The sequence below is a fragment of the Haliotis rubra genome, unplaced genomic scaffold, assembly GCF_003918875.1.
Source record: "Haliotis rubra isolate DU_JTF1 unplaced genomic scaffold, ASM391887v1 Scf165, whole genome shotgun sequence".
NCBI lineage: Eukaryota > Metazoa > Mollusca > Gastropoda > Lepetellida > Haliotidae > Haliotis > Haliotis rubra.
The window spans coordinates 1,594,767-1,616,216 of NW_025765614.1; the positions used below are offsets into that span (position 1 = coordinate 1,594,767).

At 40.0% G+C, this 21,450-nt stretch overlaps 1 protein-coding gene across 1 annotated transcript in view; it reads right to left on the reverse strand.

The window, feature by feature from the left end:
* Window positions 1-21,450, reverse strand: part of LOC124271966 (zinc phosphodiesterase ELAC protein 2-like) — a 31,862-nt gene that overhangs the window by 1,926 nt on the left and 8,486 nt on the right. The window contains exons 10-19 of the mRNA XM_046707137.1: window positions 17,502-17,553; window positions 15,803-15,953; window positions 14,995-15,228; window positions 13,269-13,384; window positions 12,631-12,721; window positions 8,923-9,061; window positions 7,751-7,899; window positions 4,434-4,509; window positions 2,711-2,831; window positions 2,156-2,234 (exon numbers count right to left, since the gene is read on the reverse strand). Of these exons, the coding sequence (XP_046563093.1) occupies window positions 2,156-2,234; window positions 2,711-2,831; window positions 4,434-4,509; window positions 7,751-7,899; window positions 8,923-9,061; window positions 12,631-12,721; window positions 13,269-13,384; window positions 14,995-15,228; window positions 15,803-15,953; window positions 17,502-17,553 (1,208 nt within the window). The remainder of the gene's footprint in view (window positions 1-2,155; window positions 2,235-2,710; window positions 2,832-4,433; window positions 4,510-7,750; window positions 7,900-8,922; window positions 9,062-12,630; window positions 12,722-13,268; window positions 13,385-14,994; window positions 15,229-15,802; window positions 15,954-17,501; window positions 17,554-21,450) is intronic.

A 21,450-nucleotide genomic window follows, 5' to 3' on the forward strand; every position in this document is an offset into this window, starting at 1 on the left:
TTTCTTGAATTGTGTGAATATCAACTGCATTTCTACAGCAGAAAATTGTGCCTTATTTGTATTTACAAAGTCTTTTTTAGTTACTCTATTCAAAATAACTTAAACGAAACCGTTCAGGATCACAACGATCTTTTTTAATCAGATAAGGGTTTGACATATTTGAGGATGTAAACTTATATTTGGATGTTGCTGTTTTAGTATTTTAGCTTTGCCTTTTGATGGCAGGTCTGTTTCTGCAAAATGTCAAGCTCTTTTGAAGCACTGTTATTAGACTTCCAACCTTACAAGCACTTTAATACACCGAAAGCTCTTTTTAAGCACTGTCAAGCTCCAACCCCTTCTCAGCACTTAAATGCACATTCATCTCTTTTGAAGTGCTTTTAATGCACTTGAAACTACTTCTAAGCAGTGTTGAAACACTTTCAGCTCGAAAGCAGCCTTTCTCCAAGAAACAGCAAATTTAAGTCCTTTTCAATGAATAGTGTTTAATTCCACATGTGTTCAAGTTTCTGCAAACATGAAGTCCCAATGATCATTACCGTTATTTTCAATTTCACCTCTCTACATGACGTCGTTCCAGATTTCTTTGGTCTAACAGTCTTGAAAATAAAAACTAATTCAGCTTGAGTACCATAGGTACAGTAGCTCACCTCACACCAGATGCATAAAACCATCTAATATGTTCTAAACCATACTATCGTACCCTTGGATATGATACAGATATACATATTTTTAACTCTCTGTAAGCACATATGTAATAAGTGTGAGTGAGTATATGCCACTTTTAGAAATTTTCCAGCAATATCACGGCAGTGGATACCAGAAATGGGCTTCACACATATAGGTAATGAGAAAAGCTGAGAAATCTGTCTCTGAAAATATCAAAGGTCAAGATGATTTGTTTCCTAACCTTTATTGTTCATGTTTAGCATTGCTTCAATACAATCAATAGGTATCAAATAATAATTACCATTGTTTGATTTAATCCAAATATAAGCAAATAACTGCAAAATTGTCCAGTTCTATTCTTCATATGAAATAGAATAAAAAAGTGATTTTTATGAAAGCCTTTGGAAATCTAAAATCTTTGAAAAAAGGTAATGTCTTGATTTATTGCAACCCCTTGAGTTTCTACCTTTAAGGCTGTGGAGTTAAAATGAACACTGGAAACTTTGCATGAGGTCAGAGATGTCATGTCTTCAGCACAATCTCAAGATATTACAGTGAAATGAAGGCTTCATATGACATTGATCTTCCAACCCTGCATATCATGTGCCACAACAATTACCCTCAATATCTGGGCTGCTTTTCAAACAGACTGTGTGAGTAAAGGCTGCTATTGGTAGTAATCCTTTCATATCACTTTCACCATACTTAGCTTTTAATGCCCAATGAAATCTGTTTTAATGGATTGTCAAGAATGGCTGTGATGTCTTCTATTTAAGTAAGAAAACCCTTACAATAGGAGAATAGGCCTGTTGCAGTAAATACTAGACAAACAACTTATAACAAAACCCCAAAGACCAACGATATCATTTTTACATTTGAAAAACTGTAAAAGAGAACATTAAGAAATATTTTTGGAAAACAATAATTGGAGTGAAGAGACTAGCTCAAAGGCTGACATGAGCTGCCATTGCAGTCACCGAGTAATTCAAAATCTGTAGAGCCATGTAGAATATGTTATGTAAAAATGACATTAATGTGTTCTGTGGATTTATATAAGATCTTAAGTTCAATGCAAAAGGGCAGCTTGACAACTGAATGGACAGAAGATGAGGACCAAAACATTAACAAGTTCACATTGATGGTAGTTTAGAATAAAAAACTTTATTACAAGTTCATAGTCTCAGGGAGGTCATGACAAACATGATCATGTAGGAAAGAATGACATACACAGGAGAAGTTCTTTGTTCTGGGGGCTCAATCATTGATTACATAAGACAGCTCCCTTCTCGTCCCCATGCATCTGTCCTGTTCAAAACAGTAAATGACCTAACCAGACAGACAACAAGCACTTGCAGTAAGAAAACAATACTACACAAAAAGAGGTCATAACATTATTTTCTGTTTATTGTGTCAATCAGCTTGACCAACAGAGAAAGCAACTAGAAGATCAGACAATCAATGTCCATTGTGGGACACTGACATTTACCTGTGACATTTGTGCCTAGCCTCCTCTTCCAGGTCATCCTCCATTGTGGCCTCATGGATCAGAAGGTCACAACCGTGACCTGCAAACACAAGAATACCACTGAAACGCTGTACATATCAAGCAGGGATGGAAATAACTTTAAAATTAATAGTGTACTCTGGTACAGTGGCACATGTAAAGTCACTTGCCCTGATAATTTTTCCACTATACCGACCGTGTTCTTGCTGATTTTTTAAATAAACAACATAATTACCACTGAAAAGTCAACTGGACACTGGTACAGTGTGACTACAAATTTGCTTGCCCGACAGAAAAAAACACTGGACTCGGACGTCGGGCAATGGGTTATTTCCATCCCTGTCAAGTACAGAGCGACTCAAGCCTGGGGAGCAATACTTGACAATGTCTACCACTTGTAACCCTAGCCAACACCTTTGGGCTATTTGGCTCTCTCTTTCAACCTGATATGACTATTGATAAGTCTCACTACCTCATCCATAGCATAAGTTATCTCCTCATTTCCCGGTGCTAGGCCATGAGAGTTGGTTTACTTGCCTGCCGTCACTAGGCGCCCACAGGGCATTGTGTCTCCGGAATATACAATCTTCCAGCCATCTTTATGTACAAGGGATACGCCAAAAGCATTGGGGCAGTGATCCACCTCTACAGGGACAAACTGCAGACAGACAAACATATTTATTTGAAATATCACACTGTGTCCAACATCGGCAAAAGAACTGTCCTTCTCCAATTTTCTTACAAATATCAAAACCGGGCAAGATGTTATGATCAATTATGCCAAGCTGCAGGTGACAACAAATATATTTTGAACTCAATTTGAAAAGACATTTTCTCAAGAAAGGTCGTATCTGAAAATACTATGAACTGCAAGCATGTATTGGAAATAAGTTTTCAGGTGATAAATGTACATCCTGTGTAAACAGAAAAAAATTAAACAATAATAACAATTTTTAAGATATGCAATTTATCAATTAATATAATCAGTGATTTGAAATTAATAATGAAAAATCCATGTTGCTGAACATTCTAATAGAACAAAAAGTTGTGTGTATGATCATTACTGTTATAAACTATGCCATGAGCAAATAATCAAAGACAAAACATTTTGTTCTGAATAATATGGCAGTTTTCCAAACAAAGATTACGCCCAACAATAGGAGGATAGTGTTGATAATCATATGATGGGATCACTGAAAATCAGTGATGACACCTGGAGATTGTGGAATTGGATTGTGTATACATGTCCTGCCCCTGTGTTAGCACAAACCACTCGTACAATTTGCATTATAAAGTTTGTGTTTGTTACCTGGCACAACACTGCAGTACATCTGCTATACAACAGTGACTGAGTGAGTGAGTTTCGTTTTACGCCGCACTCAGCAATATTCCAGCTATATGGCGGCGGTCTGTAAATAATCGAGTCTGGACCAGACAATCCAGTGATCAACAGCATGAGCATCGATCTGCGCAATTGGGAACTGATGACATGTGTCAACCAAGTCAGCGAGCCTGACCACCCGATCCCGTTAGTAGCCTCTTACGACAAGCGTAGCCTTTTGTGGCAAGCATGGGTCGCTTTTCTAAACACAAATCAGCACATGACAGAACATGTACTTATTTTGTCGAAACTAAAAACATGTAAATTTTACATTACATCTGCTGTGTACAAGAGACTATCAAGTGATAAAGCAGAAATCCAGTCACATAACTGCACATTTACTGGTTTTGCAAAAATTACAAAATTGTGATAATTTTTAATTACATCTGCCGTGTACAAGGAGAGATTCGGCAATCTCAAGTAACTAGACACCCTGGACGTGTGCCTGACAGTTATCATATAGTCCTGTTGTGTAGGTATAATTCTGTCATGTGCAGTTATCATGATCCTGTCATGTGCAGTTATCATGATCCTGTCATGTGTAGTTATGATCCAGTCATGTGCAGTCATGTTCCTTTCATGTGTAATTATGATCCTTTTTTCAGCAGTTAGGATCCTGTCATGTGCAGTTGTAGGTTAATCCTAAACCGTCACAAAAGAAAAGGAAACTCAAGGACAAAAAAAAATGAAAAAAAGTTACATAAACACTGTTAATTAATTAAAATGATCAATTCACTTTGATTAATCATCCAAAGATCTTGGAAAAGGGTGACATACAGAACAAGCATCTCAGGGGAAGCCCACACAAATATGTTTGTCCTTGTGAACACAAAGGGAAGCAATTACTCCAATAATGCCAATCACATTAACATATCATACTTCACTAAGCTGCAGCTCTGTCTTGACAGCATCTAGTTTCTGCCACTGCTGGTTGCTTTCCTGGAGAGGGATTAGGCTGCAACGACATGATTAGAACAAATCTTTTATGACAAAACATGAAACAAGTCAAAACAGTCAAGTGATTAAGTCAGTTCTGAAGGTTCCCAGTTTGTTCACCTCGTCATATAAAACACACACAGGGATAATTGCCTTTCAAATGTGAGGGGATTTGAAAGAGAAAGCCACTTACTGATTTAAAAGACCAAACAATTGACTGTCAAAAGCTTCAGAAAACAGGCAGCCCTGCTGTTTTCTCAGGAAACATATTACTGTATATCTCATAGGTATACCTGATCCTTGAAATCTGTATCAAAATGGAATGTTTGGTACATATGATTCACCACTACCTCCTACCAACATCTTCTCATCAAAATCATCAGAAATTGAATAGCCACAAATGCCTACTGAATTATTCAAGTAATCCTGTTATAACTCAATCTGGTTAAAAGAGGTTAATTCTTTTTCAGACCTTATGTTTTAACATATTTTACTAACTGCAGTCAAAATTTCATCCAATAATGTCAACATTTATATATTTCAGTGAAATTGGGTGTCCTTGAAATACTTAACATGTTTTGTGCATGCATTGAGTGAGTCAGTGAGTTTAGTTTTACACCGCACTCAGCAATATTCCAGCTATATGGGGGCGGTCTGTAAATAATCGAGTCTGCAACATACAATCCAGTGATCAACAGCATGAGCATTGATCTACGCAATTGGGGTACGATGACATGTGTTAAAACCCAATCAGCGAGCCTGACCACCCGATCATGTTAGTCGCCTCTTACGACAAGCATGGGTTACTGAAGATCAATTCTATCCCAGACCTTCATGGGTTATACATGCATTGTGATGCAACACCAATACTGGGCTTTAGCAATCTGACTTAATTCTTCCATGGTTTACGATCACTGAATACCACAATAAATGATTTGGTTTGGCTGTTGTTTAACAAGTTGCCTGCCACCACGAGTAACAAAGAACACCAGGAGACGTTTGTTTCTTGTGCCAAAATCAGCAATATTACGAAAGTCTGTAAACAATCAAATCTGGACCAGAAAATTCCGTGATCAACAGCATGAGCATCGGTGTATTGGGATACGATGATATGTGTCAACCAAGTCAGTAGGCTGACCACCCGATCCCGTTAGTCGCCTCTTACATCAATTATGGGTTGCTGCAGACCAATTCTAACCACAATGAATGATGAATGTCTGACATTACACCTCTTTGTGTTGATGATGGCATCCATCTAAAACTGGCTGCTATAGTAGTATCCAGTGAACATACTGATTACCAAAATGGCTTCCACAGGAGATGAACCATAATATTGACTCCTTCATTTCCAATCCATGTCTTATTCCAATTTCGTGACTCCTCACATCTTTGTTTTTAACTGTCACAAAGATATTTTACTTAATATCAGGTATTCTGTGAGATTTTATGTCAGCTTCATAAGCCCATTTGGATGGTGACAGTGAGAGCCATTACACAAATTCATGTATTATTTTGGTTTGATGAAGCTTAAAAGCTTGAGAGGAAGCCAAGAGGAAAACAATTCACAGCTACAGCTGTCTCCAAGATACTCTAACCACTAAATGACCTAATTCCTAGTTTACAACATATAGAATCATACTGCACAAAAAAAAAAAGTGGGTGAGTGAGTGAGTGAGTGAGAGTAATATTAGCAATATTCAATCAATATCACGCCGGGGGACACCAGAAATGGGCTTCACACATTGTACCCTAGACTAAGGCTTAGTCTCTGAATATATATAATTTTGATAGGAACAAACAAGCCCATTTATATTGAAAAGGAGCCCTAGGGAGACCAGAGATTCAGAGACTAAGAACATCTGCATTGGGGCTACACGTGCTGGGGTCATTACCAATTAGAAGTCACATCATACGACCATCAGATAACGCTATAAGTGAAAGGCATATTTATTGGCCCTCCTGTTAAGCCCTGTCCTATCTCCATGTTGTCATCACCTCAAGTGGGCCGGTCAAGTGCCCCTATTGCCTAACATTTTACTGTTGGGAAACTTGCAGCCCACAATGTCACTTGGACACTAGATGACCAAGGTGCAAGATCTGTCTGGAACACCAACAAAATTATTTATGAATTTGAACTTATCTCCAAATTCAAAAGTTTCCATTTGTATAATATGCTTAAGAGGATATAGATAACCACCTTTTTAAAACAAACTGTTCAATGGAAGTGAAAAGGCCAGCGTCTGTCTTGGCGCTTGAAGATGTTCTGGGTATTTCTAGATACTAGATCATCCTCACTAGATTTCACCTTGCATGCCTCAAATCACATCACTTAAGATAAACAAATTTAATTCGAGATGCTGTGCCTTTTGAATTTGGTTCTTCACGAGAAGGCTTAACTAACGGGGTCAGGTGGTCAGGCTTGCTGACTTGGTTGACACATGTCATCATATCCCAATTAGTAGATGCTCATGCTGTTGATCACTGGATTGTCTGGTCCAGACTCGACTTATGTACAGACCGCCGCCATATATGGAATATTACTGAATGCGTGTAAACCCAAACTCACTCACTCACTCTTCATGAGTGCTAGGTCCCTGCCATATGTTTTACTGTTGAGCAATTAGATAAAAAGAGATACTCAAAACACACCAGAGTTTCACACAATAATCTTATATCAGGAATAAGAAAAATAACCCTTGTTTTAATTACAATTAAATCCTTAACCGCAGTTACAATTGGGCTGCTATATGTGGACCCAAGTCAGACAATGAAACAATACTTTTTACAACATAACATTCAGGAGGAACCTTTCCCCAAGATTTTGCTTGATTTGTCTCTTCAAGACCAGAAACTGTGCACAAGGCCTCCACTATAGCTTCATGTCACCCAATGTGCTTGTTAATTAAGAGTTGACAGATGAAAATGTGAGGCAAGATTCCAGACCACTGGTGAAGATGTTGGTCCGGCCAGCCATGGTAGTTAGATATGTTTACTTTGTAATCCGACCCCCAAAGTGAGTTAGTTTTCTTGCAGATGTTAACAGACCCTGAACCTGAGGAAATCTAGACTTGCTTTATTTAGGGCTTTAGCACTGCAGAGAGGGCTAGGCAGTAGGGAAATTAATGTGGTTCAGGGACTGTGAGACAGACTAATTGTACCCATATGGTCACTCGAACCCGATGAGCAACGTGATGAGCGAACACTTTAACCACTGGGCTACCCCACTGCCCCGATCTCCAGAATCATGAAGGGAGGCTCACGTTAGTTGGTCCTTGAATGTCTCCACATTGTTGCTGTAGAACTCCAACCATCGTCTCATGTATCTTGGGGCAAGTACAGTTAGATTTGGGGAAGTCTGGCCTCTTCTCCTGTACACATTTCTTCTCTCACTCAAAATGCTAAATAGGCCCTTAAAAAGAAACAGGTCTGTTATTTGTCACCAAAAACACATTCAGAGAAATCACAATTAGATAAAGTCAAACCCATTGTGTCAAACTGATGGTGACCTGGAATAAAGTTTTCCGGGGATGAGACAACTGATAAAGTGATTTTACGAAAACCCAACATCATGATATGAGAGATGATCACAGCAGAAGTAATAGATTTAATGATATAACCTGAATCCATTTTACTCATTTCTCAATACAACATGCCAAAGGGAGTTACATGAAAACACTTCAGTATCTTGCTGCTGATGTGTATACAGGAATCGGCTTGCACCTGTAAGGTGTTCTTGTTAATTAAGCATAATTAGATTCTGTCAAATTATTAGAGAACATCACGTTTTGCAGCAAGGTCATGAAGTGAATGAAAAGTTAAAGTTTGGCAAGTGTGGGTGTGTGCTATTACTGTATAGTTTTACTGTCCGTATCATAAGGGGGATTATTTTGTTTAATTTGGATACTTGAGACTCCCAAATAAGGTTCTGTAAGTGTGTGAGTTTAGTTTTACGCCGCACTCAGCAATATTCCAGCTATATGGTGGTGGTCTGTAAATAATCGAGTCTGGACCAGACAATCCAGTGATCAACAGCATAAGCATCGATCTACGCAATTGGGATACGATGCCATGTGTTAACCAAGTCAGCGAGCCTGACCGCCCGATCCTGTTAGTCGCCTCTTATGACAAGCATGGGTTACTGAAGGTCAGTTCTAGCCTGGATCTTCTACGGGTCCTAACAGGGTTCAGACATTCCAGAAGTCTACACATCCAGTTCAACAGATTTCAGTGTAAATGATAATAAACATGAAAAATATAGATGAAATGTGAAGAGACCAGAGAGTGAGTTCAAGACAACCAGAAATTCAACACATTCTACACAAATCTACCTTAACATCTGATATTTTATAATTTTCGGGTGGATATTCCCTTTCAACTTGTCTTGCTATGTGAACAGATATTAGTTCTATTTTACTATTACATGATCACTTACAAGATGGTGGTCTGCATGCATGTGTGATATGAAGACTGCCTTGATCTTGCACATGAGGTCATCAGTCAAGTCACCATAGTGACGATACAGTTGGCCAGCACTTCCTTCGCCACAGTCCAGCACAACAGCACTATCCTCACTACAAACAACACAAACACCGTATTTGAAGTGAACACCATGTTGAAAAGAATGCACAATGGTGAGGTGAATGCATTGTGTTTAATAGAAAGCACCATGTTGAAAAGGATGCACCATGCTGAGGTGAATGTAATGTGTTTAATAGAAAGCACCATGTTGAAAAGGATGCACTATGCTGAGGTGAATGCAACGTGTTTAATAGAAAGCACCATGTTGAAAAGAATGCCCTATGCTGAAGTGAATGCAACGTGTTTAATAGAAAGCATCATGTTGAAAAGAATGCACTATGCTGAAGTGAATGCAACGTGTTTAATAGAAAGCACCATGTTGAAAAGAATGCCCTATGCTGAAGTGAATGCAATGTGTTTAATAGAAAGCACCATGTTGAAAAGGATGCACCATGCTGAGGTGAATGTAATGTGTTTAATAGAAAGCACCATGTTGAAAAGGATGCACTATGCTGAAGTGAATGCAACATGTTTAATAGAAAGCACCATGTTGAAAAGAATGCCCTATGCTGAAGTGAATGCAATGTGTTTAATAGAAAGCACCATATTGAAAAGGATGCACCATGCTGAGGTGAATGCAATGTGTTTAATAGAAAGCACCATGTTGAAAAGGATGCACCATGCTGAGGTGAATGTAATGTGTTTAATAGAAAGCACCATGTTGAAAAGGATGCACTATGCTGAGGTGAATGCAACGTGTTTAATAGAAAGCACCATATTGAAAAGGATGCACCATGCTGAGGTGAATGCAACGTGTTTAATAGAAAGCACCATGTTGAAAAGAATGCACTATGCTGAGGTGAATGCAACGTGTTTAAAGAACCACTAAACTTTGTTTTTTGTTACTCTTTTAACCATTACATATGAAAGATTTGTGGTTAGTCTTATGCGGAACACCAAATTTATTCTTTAAAAACTTGTGGTTAATTAATACCGAGCGATTAAAAGTGGCCAAAAAGTCGCCTGCTTCCCTCTCGCCCGCCAACGAAACCACAGACAGGTTACGTAACTCTGTCGCCAGAGCACTGCAGTGACGTCATATGAGGAACGATTTTCAGTTAGTTGTATAGAAAATGTGTAGCACGCTCATCATTTTGATGATTTCTCGACATCAACGGCGACATGCCGAATCGTTGCTTTGTCGTCAATTGCTCCTAGAAGTCGAGGCGATGGTGTCCCCATGCACAGATTTCCACAGGACCCGCGGTTAAATTGCTAAATGGGTTATGTTTGTGAGTCGCGGCAAGCGTTGTGGAAGCCTGAAGCGATATCTTACTTGTGTTCAGATCGCTTCACGGAAGTTAAAGAATCAAAACTACTTACTAGTTGTAGTAAAATATGCATATGATTGATGACCATAAAGATTTTCTATGACACAACTTGTAACATAACGATTTCTTCCTCGGAGTGAGGTTGTGGTCGAAGTAACAATAATATTGTAAGTAGTATTATATTGACACCCACCTCGCTGCCACGAGAGAAATTGTTATGATATCGCTATGTCATGCAAAATCCTATTGGCCATCAATAAAATACATATTTTACTACCAGTAGAAAGTAGTTTTGATTTTGTAACTTCGGTGAAAACAAACCTAAATACCATTTATCCTCAGACTGGCGGATGTTCCCGACAGGGCGCCGCCATTTTAAAAAAAAAAATCTGTTAGAATTAATGAGATTATAGTTTGTTTTGATCAAGTTAGAAAATCAAGACTACTTTCTACTCGTTGTTAAATATGTATTGGAATCATAACCAAACGGATTTTGCATGACAAAACTTATAACATAACGATTTCTTCCACGGAAGCGAGGTGGGGGTCGAAGTCACAATACTGCGCGATAAATTTCTTGCTACATTCCCATGGTTAATGTCCACTCACTAGTATGTAGATACTAGTCAATGTGCGTCTTTATATTTGGTTTTATAATCCTAATTAGTTTATTATCACACTTGTATGCATTTTGAAACTAAATAAAAGTAGACGATCTGCTGATACTTATAGTGAATTTATAACAGAACTGTAATATCTAGACATTTTATAGTTTGCCAATGTGAATCATAATTCGCACACAGACCCTAGTGCATGTTGTCTGTCTCATTACACTTCACGGCGAAAACAATGATTCTGTTGAATGCTACGACAAATGAATAAAAACAAAATGCAAATATTAAAATTAAAACAGATTAAAGTTATAGGAACAATATCAGGCCATTACCTTGTTCGAGGAATGTATCCATCAATATCCACAAAACTGTTCCAAATGATGTGTCTTTTAACAGTTTAATATACGAAAAAGGGATAAATCTTTTCAGGTATTGGTGTATAGTCTCATTGGTCACCCAAGATAGAACACCTGGCAACTAATTGCATAATGTCTGCCTTTCTTTAAAAACAGTAATTTAGTTAGCCAATAATGGGCAATCAATCAATGTGTTGCCGGTTAATCCTTTGAAAGAAGGACGTTGTTTTTACGCAGACACCGACACGACAGAGTGTATTCAGTATAGATTAGTAAATCTACATACATAAACACTACCTTTTGACAATTCCGCTGTGTAAGATAAAAGCAATTAATCAATCAGCGTGTTATCGGTTAATCCTTTGATCGATGTTTATAATGTTGAATATTTACTCCAGACACAAGAAATGCCAAATGGGAACCTTTGTCGGATAACCTAAGTGTGTTACCATTAATTATACCTGTTATAAATTCATTAACTGACCATCAAGTGAATGATGACAAATAACATGTGTAGGTTTATACCACCTAACACGGGTTACAACGAGGGAGTATTAATTGATGTATTGCATGTGAAAACTTATGGGCCGACACTGTTTTGAGAATACAAACAGATTTTTACATGACATGATTAAATATCGAGGTAAAACAACACAGAAATGGGATCAATTTGGATCAGTCATTATACAAATAGGGCCTAATGATTTGCACTTATATAATAATAATTCATTGATATAGCGCCTAGTACCCATCTGACTAGTTGCTCACTGGACGCTGTAATCAGATTCTGATTATTATTACCCGGATAACCCAAGCTGCCTGTTAGGCGCTAGAAGGTTATAGTCACATGACTTTATCCAACCGGGTACCCATTTTCTGCTGGGTGAACAGAGTCAATTTTAAACAAACTCACTTGACTAAAGTGAGAGCACATGTATCACATGTTGTGTAGACACGTTGTGGGGCAGGACTGAAGTCCTAGAAACTCTCAGGAGTCAACACGGTCACCCATCCAAGGACTCTCCGAGCTCGACGTTGCTTAACTTCAACTGATTCGTGACCTGAGCTCTTGTGACCTGAGTCACTACCACAGGACCACACACCGCCACGGAACCGATGACATTTGTCAACCAAGTCAGCGAAACTGACCACCCGATCCCGTTAGTCGCCTCTTACGACAAGATAGTCGCCTTGTTATGGCAAGCACATGGGTTGCTGAAGACCTATTCTACCCCGGATCTTCACGGGTCGCACCATGTTTAAGAGAACACCCCATGTTGAAGTGAATGCACAATGCTGAAGTGAATGAATCTAATCTAACCTTAAATGAATCAGTATACAACTGACGTTCCTCTGTTTACTTGGAATAGCTGAACCTGTGCCTAAAAAAACAACCTCTGGGTACTTAGGCCCTGTAACAGAAAGAAGGGAGCCTCTGACATACACTCAACTTGTTTGTACATACATGAAATTTCTTTTTTGAGCAAGAATATTAGAATAGTTTTTCAGCAACCAATCCTTGTCTGAAGAGCGGATACATTGGGTCCAGTGGTCCGACAAGTCACTCAGTTGATACATATTATCATCTCTCAATTCCTATAGACTGATGATCCATAGACTTAATTATTTACAGATTGTTGTAATACAGCCACAATACTGCTAATACAAACAAACAAACAAACAGCATTTCACACAGTCTAGTTTGCTATCACATGGAAAATTAGCAGGAAATACAATGTCAGTTTCAAATGTGAGGCTGCTAAACTTGTGTGGTAATTATTCACATATTCAAAATACTTTATACCACAAATTTAAACAATTTCATGCAGTTCAGCTTCAGTTCCCTGTAGTGAAATAGTTGGAGGAGTCTGACCCTACCACAAGGACTTTATACAAATAAGGGAGATAACTCTGTCCGTCATAGCATCCTCAGCATGGAGAGTCTGCAAATTAACGCACCCTCTGTTGATTTATGTTTCAGCCTGCTGTTAACATCTTCTATCAACTGTGGGACATTGGGCATATCCATAGCCTCCTTCACAAACTGCTCTCTGTCCAACTGGAAACACTGATCTCTGGAAAATACAGTATGGAAATCTATGTTTAATGTTCCCTTTGCTTCCATGTCCAGTGACATGATACAGGATAGTGTCATCAAGAGTACACTGATGAGTTACTTAGAGTGAGTGAGGTTTTACGCCACTTTTAACAATATTCCACCCGTGTTGGGAATCGAACCCGGGTCTTTGGTCTTTAGGCACTAGGCTACCCCACCGCTCCTATGAGTAACCTAGAGCAGTATTCTTTAATGATTATCAGATGTCACTGTTTTGTGATTGTATTCTTATCTTCATAAGAAAATGAAAAATGGAAACTAGTTTTTAGGAGACTGACGTAGGCTGCCTTCATTCTTAAATAAAATAGTAAATATCTGAATGTTTATTACATTTATCAGCACCGAAGTAACACTGTTCCACAACACGATACGCTGCATTGTCCTTGTACTTACCATACAGCAGGGGCATGATACAGTATGTATCACAATATATAGGTTGTGATTTGATATGCAGCACAATACAGATCCTCACATCACAACAACATGGAAACTATGACTACAATTACTTCAGATCAGGTTACAGTTCTAAGGAAAATCTAGCTGTAGATGCATGGGCCCTGGTTTCTAAGGAAAATCTAGCTGTCGATGCATGCTCTGTGTGGCTATTTCTAATAAACTTGAAAAGCTACCTACAATTCATTTTTCAATATCTGACTGACAAAATGCCAAGGATGGGGAGTGCCACTAAACATGTGATCATGTGATAAGTAATTTAGTTTGGGTATCATCTGGTATCAATACTGCAAAACTTTTATCATTCCATTGCATGAAAACCCATTATGCACTGATGTATCTTTTCACCCCTGATACTAATGGATGCCTTCTTGAGCGTTTTCGTTTCCACTGCACAACTCACACTTTTGTGGATAGCAAGTTCTTCAATGACATATTTTTATTCTCTTGATCGCCTGTATGATATGAGGCATGTGTTATTTCTGAACAGTCAAACTGTCAAAGATGTATGCCACACACAGTTTACTTATTTCCAAAGTTTGGACACCAGCTTAATGCTGCCATACAGCTGGAATAAAGCTGAGTGCAGCGTTAAACAAGAGACAAACCAAACTAGATTTATGGTAAGCACTGGCGTAAATGTGGGTATCCCTACAACAAAGGCAATCAGAGGTTAACTTCCAGGTTGTCTGTAAAAAGGTGTGGGTAGCTAAGTATATCTTGCACCTCCCCCTGGAATCACCAGTGAGTGAGTGAGTTCAGTCTTATGCCACTTTGTGCAATATGCCAGCAATAAACGACGGAGAACACCAGAAATGTTGGTTGGTTGGTTTGTTCTCAGCAATATTCCAGCTATATGGCGGTGGTCTGTAAATAATAGAATCTGGACCAGACAATCCAGTGATCAACAGCATGAACATCGTTCTACAAAAATTGGATACGATGACATGTGTCACCCAAGTCAGCAAGCCTGATGCTTCACACATTGTGCCCATGTGGGGAATCACACATGTGGGGTCTTCAGCATGACTGCCGTACCCTTTAACACTAGGCTACCCTACTGCCCCTCACCAGTGAGAATCGCATGATAGTCCATCTCTTACAGTCAACACATACCTGCAGAGTTCATTCTTGGGCCGCAGCTGATACTTAAGACATGTATGGCCCCTGACTGAGGATGAGTCAGATGCAGCATCCATATCACGCTGTGTTGGATCCATGAACTGAGGCAACAGGGGGAATATGGTGGGATGGAGCAGATTCAACTTGGCTTGTGTTGAATACAGTGCTAGGTGGGACACATCCGTGTTGGTGCTGTTGATGATGATATGCTGCGTAGCTGATCCAAAACTGTTCAGAAGAAAAAAGACACAAATTACTGACGAATGTATTCAGTATAAAATCATCCCAAATATCCAATGCATGTCAAGTTTGAGGGAGATGTTAAGCCACTTTTAGCAATATTCCAGCAATATCATGGCAGGGAACAGCAGAAATGGCTTCACACATTGCACCAATGTGGGGAATCGAACCCGTGTCTTTTTGCATGACGAGTCCACGCTTTAACCACTAGGCTACCCCACCACCCCACATGTCATGTTGTAAGTGGTAGTGATATATCAAGTCCTTTGATTGATGTATCAGTTATTCCTGGTGGTGGAATTCAATATTTCACACAAAATTTCTGAACAATTTTAAATTCAAAATTCTAAATCTTTCACACTTTGCCAATGTCTTGTACTACAGTGGCAATATGCAATTTACATGTTCGTTCGTCTTCATTGATAAACATGCTAAATAATATGTCAGTTTACAAGTAAATAATATAAAATAAAATTGCAGCCCGACTGAATTTTGGGCATGATATTTTGCAAATGAACAAATTAACAAGACATGAATGAACCCTGTAGGGCCTGACTCCTACCTGCGCATCCACTGTTGATAGTGTTCTGTGTGTATGATGTCAGCTGGGGACATGTGTACAATCACCTCCACACTGTCTGCACTCTGAAGCTCTCGTAGTTGGGAACAGGAGGTCAGTGGTGCCAGGAAGCCATTGTGGGGGCACTCCACAACTGTGATCATCACAGAGAAGTCAGAAGATATTTGATACCTCACTCACTCACTAATACTAAAACTCAACTCAACTCAACGCCCACGCCCTCACTCACTATTGCAGCAATAACATTGTTGTGTGTAACAGAACTGGACTTCACAAATCGTACCCAGGTGGGGAAGTGAAACCGGGTCTTTGGTGTTGTAAACAAATGCTTTAACCAAGCCTCCCCCCAGAGGCCCAGATAAGCTGCATATCCGGGTAAAATACGCATAGAAAATTTCCAATTATGCGTTGAAAAATAATTATTGCGTACCAATTATGCATTTATAATGTTAGATACACAAAAAGTTTAAAACAAATGCGTATGGAATATATTTATAAAAATCAATTGCGTAATGAAAAAGACATCAATTGGTATCAAGTTGTACTGTTAGTATAGGACTAATGTTGTACTGTCAGTATAGTATGAGTGATTTTTTATGGAATTATTTCCATTATATTTAAGTTGGTTTTGATTAGGTATGACATAAGGCAGAACATACCTGCTTAGTAAACTTACTCAATGACATAATACTTAGGTGAGTAAAATGACTGAAATACGCACATATTTACAAGCAGTGGGTAACGGAAAGTGAAATACCCACTCAACATTCATAATACCCACTCCAAAAAAAAATACAGTGGGTACAGTACCCACATGAGCTGAATCTTATCTGGAGCTCTGTCCCCCCCAAAAACTCCTGGCTGAAGAAGAAAGTCATTCAAAGGCAAAATTCATAAGTCCATTAATTTGATAACTGTGACAATTAAGGCTCAGTATCATTTAGCTATTATCTGACTTGTCATTTTATGACATAGTATTTTACAGTATGTGTTTACACAGTGGTGTGTTAATGACTAAATGGTATACAGGGCTCCAGATAAGGGCCGTATCGGCGTATGTACGGATAGAAAATATGTACGATACGGTACGAAATATTTTGGAAAACGTAGCAGATACGCACCACAGCAATGGCGTACGGTCTTAGAATCATTTACAGTCGTATTTATCGGAAAAAAGTATTGTTTTATTGTTTATTGACCTGTTTACACAAGAGTAGCAATGTTGTGGTGCATATATGAAACGAAACACAAGATTACTGATACTCCAATAATTTACATTTAGTACTTTAAATGGACTCTTAAGGTTTTCCAGTACTCATATACTGAAAAAATAAGGAGTACGTACTCCTGATGTTGAAAAATTATCTGGAGCCCTGGTATATAAGCTCATTTAACATCATGGCTAATAAATCAAAAGAGTGAGTGAGTTGGTTTTACGCCGCTTTTAGCAATATTCCAGCAATATCACGGCGGGGACACCAGAAATGGGCTTCACACATTGTACCCATGTGGGGAATCGAACCCGGGCCTTCGGCGTGACGAGCAAACGCTTTAACCACTATGCTACCCCGCCGCCCCAAAGAATCAAAAGAAATAAGGTCATTGGTGTGTGACAGTGATGTTACATGCAACCCAACATGTTTAGAACATCACTACACTGGTAAGTCTTAAATACACTTACCCAAGATTTGCTGTTTCTTTTCCTCCGGATTTAAAACTTGATCTGGATGAACCTGAGAACACATATTTTATAATGACATAAAAGTGGTGCAAATCTAATTACCAAAAATAAAAGAACACATAAGAGACAGTGTCAGTCTTCTCTTATATTCAATATCAAGCCTCATTTTCTTGACTTATCTCCCTTGGATCAACAACACAATTACTATTCCCTCATTCGGACTTGAGTGAGTGAATTTAGTTTTACAACGCTTTTAGCAATATTCCAGCAATATCACAGCAGTGGACACCAGAAATGGGCTTGACACATTGTACCCATGTGGGGAATCGAACCCGGTGTAACAGGCCAGAGTATACCCCTGTCCCAGACTATACCCAGGGTTCAACTGGGCTAGCCTAGTTTATACCCCGGGGTATATTCTGAACTAGGGGCCATAGTATACCCCCCTAGCCCAGATTATACCCCTACAGAAAACAAGTGATTAAGGATACTACTATAATTTTATTGTACTTCTCACACAATTAAACACTGGTTACAACATTGAAATGGTCCGATACATTTTCCAGATACAAAGCATAATCAGTGTGAGTTTTCAAGCTGAAGCTGGCAGGGTACATCAGCCATTGCATTGACTGACCAACTGCACTGTAAATATAAATGTCACATTTTAACAGACTGGCTGTTGACATAACTTCTGCATCTGTTGCCCACACTCCATCTCGTGAAATTCCCGAATTAGTGATGTACTCATTGACATTTTGGTTCAGGAAATGTTTTAGTTCATCATTAATGTCATTGTTCATATGCTGAACCACTCGATCTCGGATAGTGCTGTGACTGTCTTCGGGATCCTGTCAGGCTGTAACTGATGCAGCGGAAGTAGTAGTTGCCGTCGCCTTTGGTTCTGTATGTCCGTTGGGGTGCTGTCAAGTCTGTTGATCTTCCGTAATAAATGTCCTTTGAAGAGTTCAGGCCTGAAGCAGCAGCCAAATTCCTTCGAGCATATTTGGGGATAGGGTTGAACAAACGGGTTGACTTGATTTGTTTGGTAGTAAGGTCTGTATGGTCGCCTGACTCCAGTTCATCTCTGAGTCTTTTTCGTTGCTTCGAATCACTGGGGCTTTCGGCATTGTCGTTAGTGGGTGGGTCATTGGAGTAGATTTTGAGGTTACTGGCGTGGTGGGTGTTGTTCAGGATCTTGTTGGTTTTCACGTTCTGTAGCTTCATAGACCTTTGATCAATGTCTGGATGACGGAGTATGGTCCAGTCCAGCGTGGCTCCATCTTGGCTCCCATCCTCTGGACTCGTCGGTTATTCTTGATGTACACTGTTGATCCAACAGCTATCTCCTTGTTGCTGGTGTGTCGTCGATCGTAGTTTTCTTTCTGGCGATCCTGTGCATTTGTTGGAAACAGTGGAACAGATGCCTTTGTGTAGATCGATGATGGTTTCCAGCACTTCTGGGCATGCCGTGTTAGGTGAAGATGCTGTAGCTGTGCCGTCATTCCCCTCGGTCAGTTTCAGGTCTATCGGTAGCTTGGCTGGGCGGCCGTACATCACCTCAAATAGTGTGCATTTCGTCGAAGCATGGACTGATGTGTGGTATGCGAACAAGACGCCAGAAATGTATTGGTCCCAATAATCAACTTGGTCATTGACGAGTTTACTCAGAGCCGCCTGTAAAGTCCTGTTGTCCCGTTCCCGCTGGCCGTTTGACTGAGGATAGTACGCCAAGGTTATGCGATGTTCCGTCTGGAAATGGTCCATGAGTGAGTCAATCACTATGTTAACGAATTCACGTCCTTGATCACTGATCAATGTGTCCATGCAGCCCAGTCGACAGATGACATGGAAAAGAAACAGAGCAACCGACTTTGCATTTTTATCCAGGATAGCAGCTGCCTCCGACCACTTGGAAAAATGGTTGGTTACCGCAACGATGTACTTGTTGCCGCTTGTTGTCTCATAGAATTGCTGAACTGGAGTGATGTCGGTCTGCACACGTTCACGGAGTCAGCTTAGAAGACGCGTATGATCTTCATTCTCTCTGGGATGGCAGTGGTCAGATGCAATGGTCATGTAGTCCCCTATGGTACTGCAACGTGCCTTGCATCCTGTCTGAACACACTTCCAGTGTGTTTCCACCTGATGTTTCACATTCAGTCGATAGCGATATCCATCATATAGAACTTGCTGCCCGCCTCTCTGTGTCGTAATAAATTCTACTCTATGAAGAAATGTGTTTGCCATTTTGACATCACAAACAACATCCCTTATATACTGTACATTAAAACAACAGTACATGGAGAAGGGAACATAACAAAATTGCACATTGAGCAGGAAGCCTGAGAGTAGCCACTTTATTAAGGCTTTATTAAAACAACAAATCTTATCAACATAGATATAAAGTGACTTTGATCACAAACCTATTACAGTAATTTGCATTATTAAGCAACAAACCACTTTAACTAATAAAATAACAAAACAAAACAGTGAACATATTCTTTTGACGACACTGAGCAGGAAATGTGGGCCATCCCATTCACTGAATGAGGGGTGGATGAGTTGCCATCCTCAATTACTGTAGGCAAAATGGGATGTAGGCGAAATGGGAACATCCCCCTCATTCGGACTTGACAATCAAACACAAGGTTTGATCAAAAAGGATACAGCCATAAGATTTTATTGTTCACCTGAACGCTCTTCAATATACAAAGGTTCTGGCATACATGAGAAAAGCTGGTCAAAGATGGTAGCTAGGCCAAAACATACAGAGATGACCCCTTTTTAGGTCTGACATGGGATAGAAGTAAAAGTAGGATAAGAACAGGATGCCAGAGCTGAGAAGAGGATAGGAATGGGATGCCAGAGTCGAGAAGAGGATAGGACGGGATGCCATAGTCGAGAAGAGGATAAGAATGGGATGCCAGAGTCGAGAAGAGGATAAGAATGGGATGCCAGAGTCGAGACGAAGACAAGAACGGGATGCCAGAGACGAGAAGGGGATAAGAATGGGATGCCAGAGTCGAGAAGAGGATAAGAATGGGATGCCAGAGTCGAGAAGAGGATAAGAACGGGATGCCAGAGCTGAGAAGAGGATAAGAATGGGATGCCAGAGTCGAGAAGAGGATAAGAACGGGATGCCAAAGCCGCGAAGAGGATACGAATGGGATGCCAGAGTCGATAAGAGGATAAGAACGGGATGCCAGAGTCGAGAAAAGGATAAGAATGGGATGCCAGAGTCGAGAGAGGATAAGAACAGGATACCAGAGTCGAGAAGAGGATAAGAACGGGATGCCAGAGTCGAGAAGAGGATAAGAACGGGATGCCAGAGCCGAGAAGAGGATAAGAGTGGGCTACCAGAGTCGAGAAGAGGATAAGAATGGGATGCCAGAGTCGAGAAGAGGATAAGAACAGGATACCAGAGTCGAGAAGAGGATAAGAACGGGATGCCAGAGTCGAACAGAGGATAAGAACGGGATGCCAGAGCCGAGAAGAGGATAAGAATGGGCTACCAGAGTCGAGAAGAGGATAAGAATGGGATGTCAGAGTCGAGACGAAGACAAGAACGGGATGCCAGAGACGAGAAGGGGATAAGAATGGGATGCCAGAGTCGAGAAGAGGATAAGAATGGGATGCCAGAGTCGAGAAGAGGATAAGAACGGGATGCCAGAGCCGAGAAGAGGATAAGAATGGGATGCCAGAGTCGAGAAGAGGATAAGAATGGGATGCCAGAGTCGAGAAGAGGATAAGAACGGGATGCCAAAGCCGCGAAGAGGATACGAATGGGATGCCAGAGTCGATAAGAGGATAAGAACGGGATGCCAGAGTCGAGAAAAGGATAAGAATGGGATGCCAGAGTCGAGAAGAGGATAAGAACAGGATACCAGAGTCGAGAAGAGGATAAGAACGGGATGCCAGAGTCGAGAAGAGGATAAGAATGGGATGC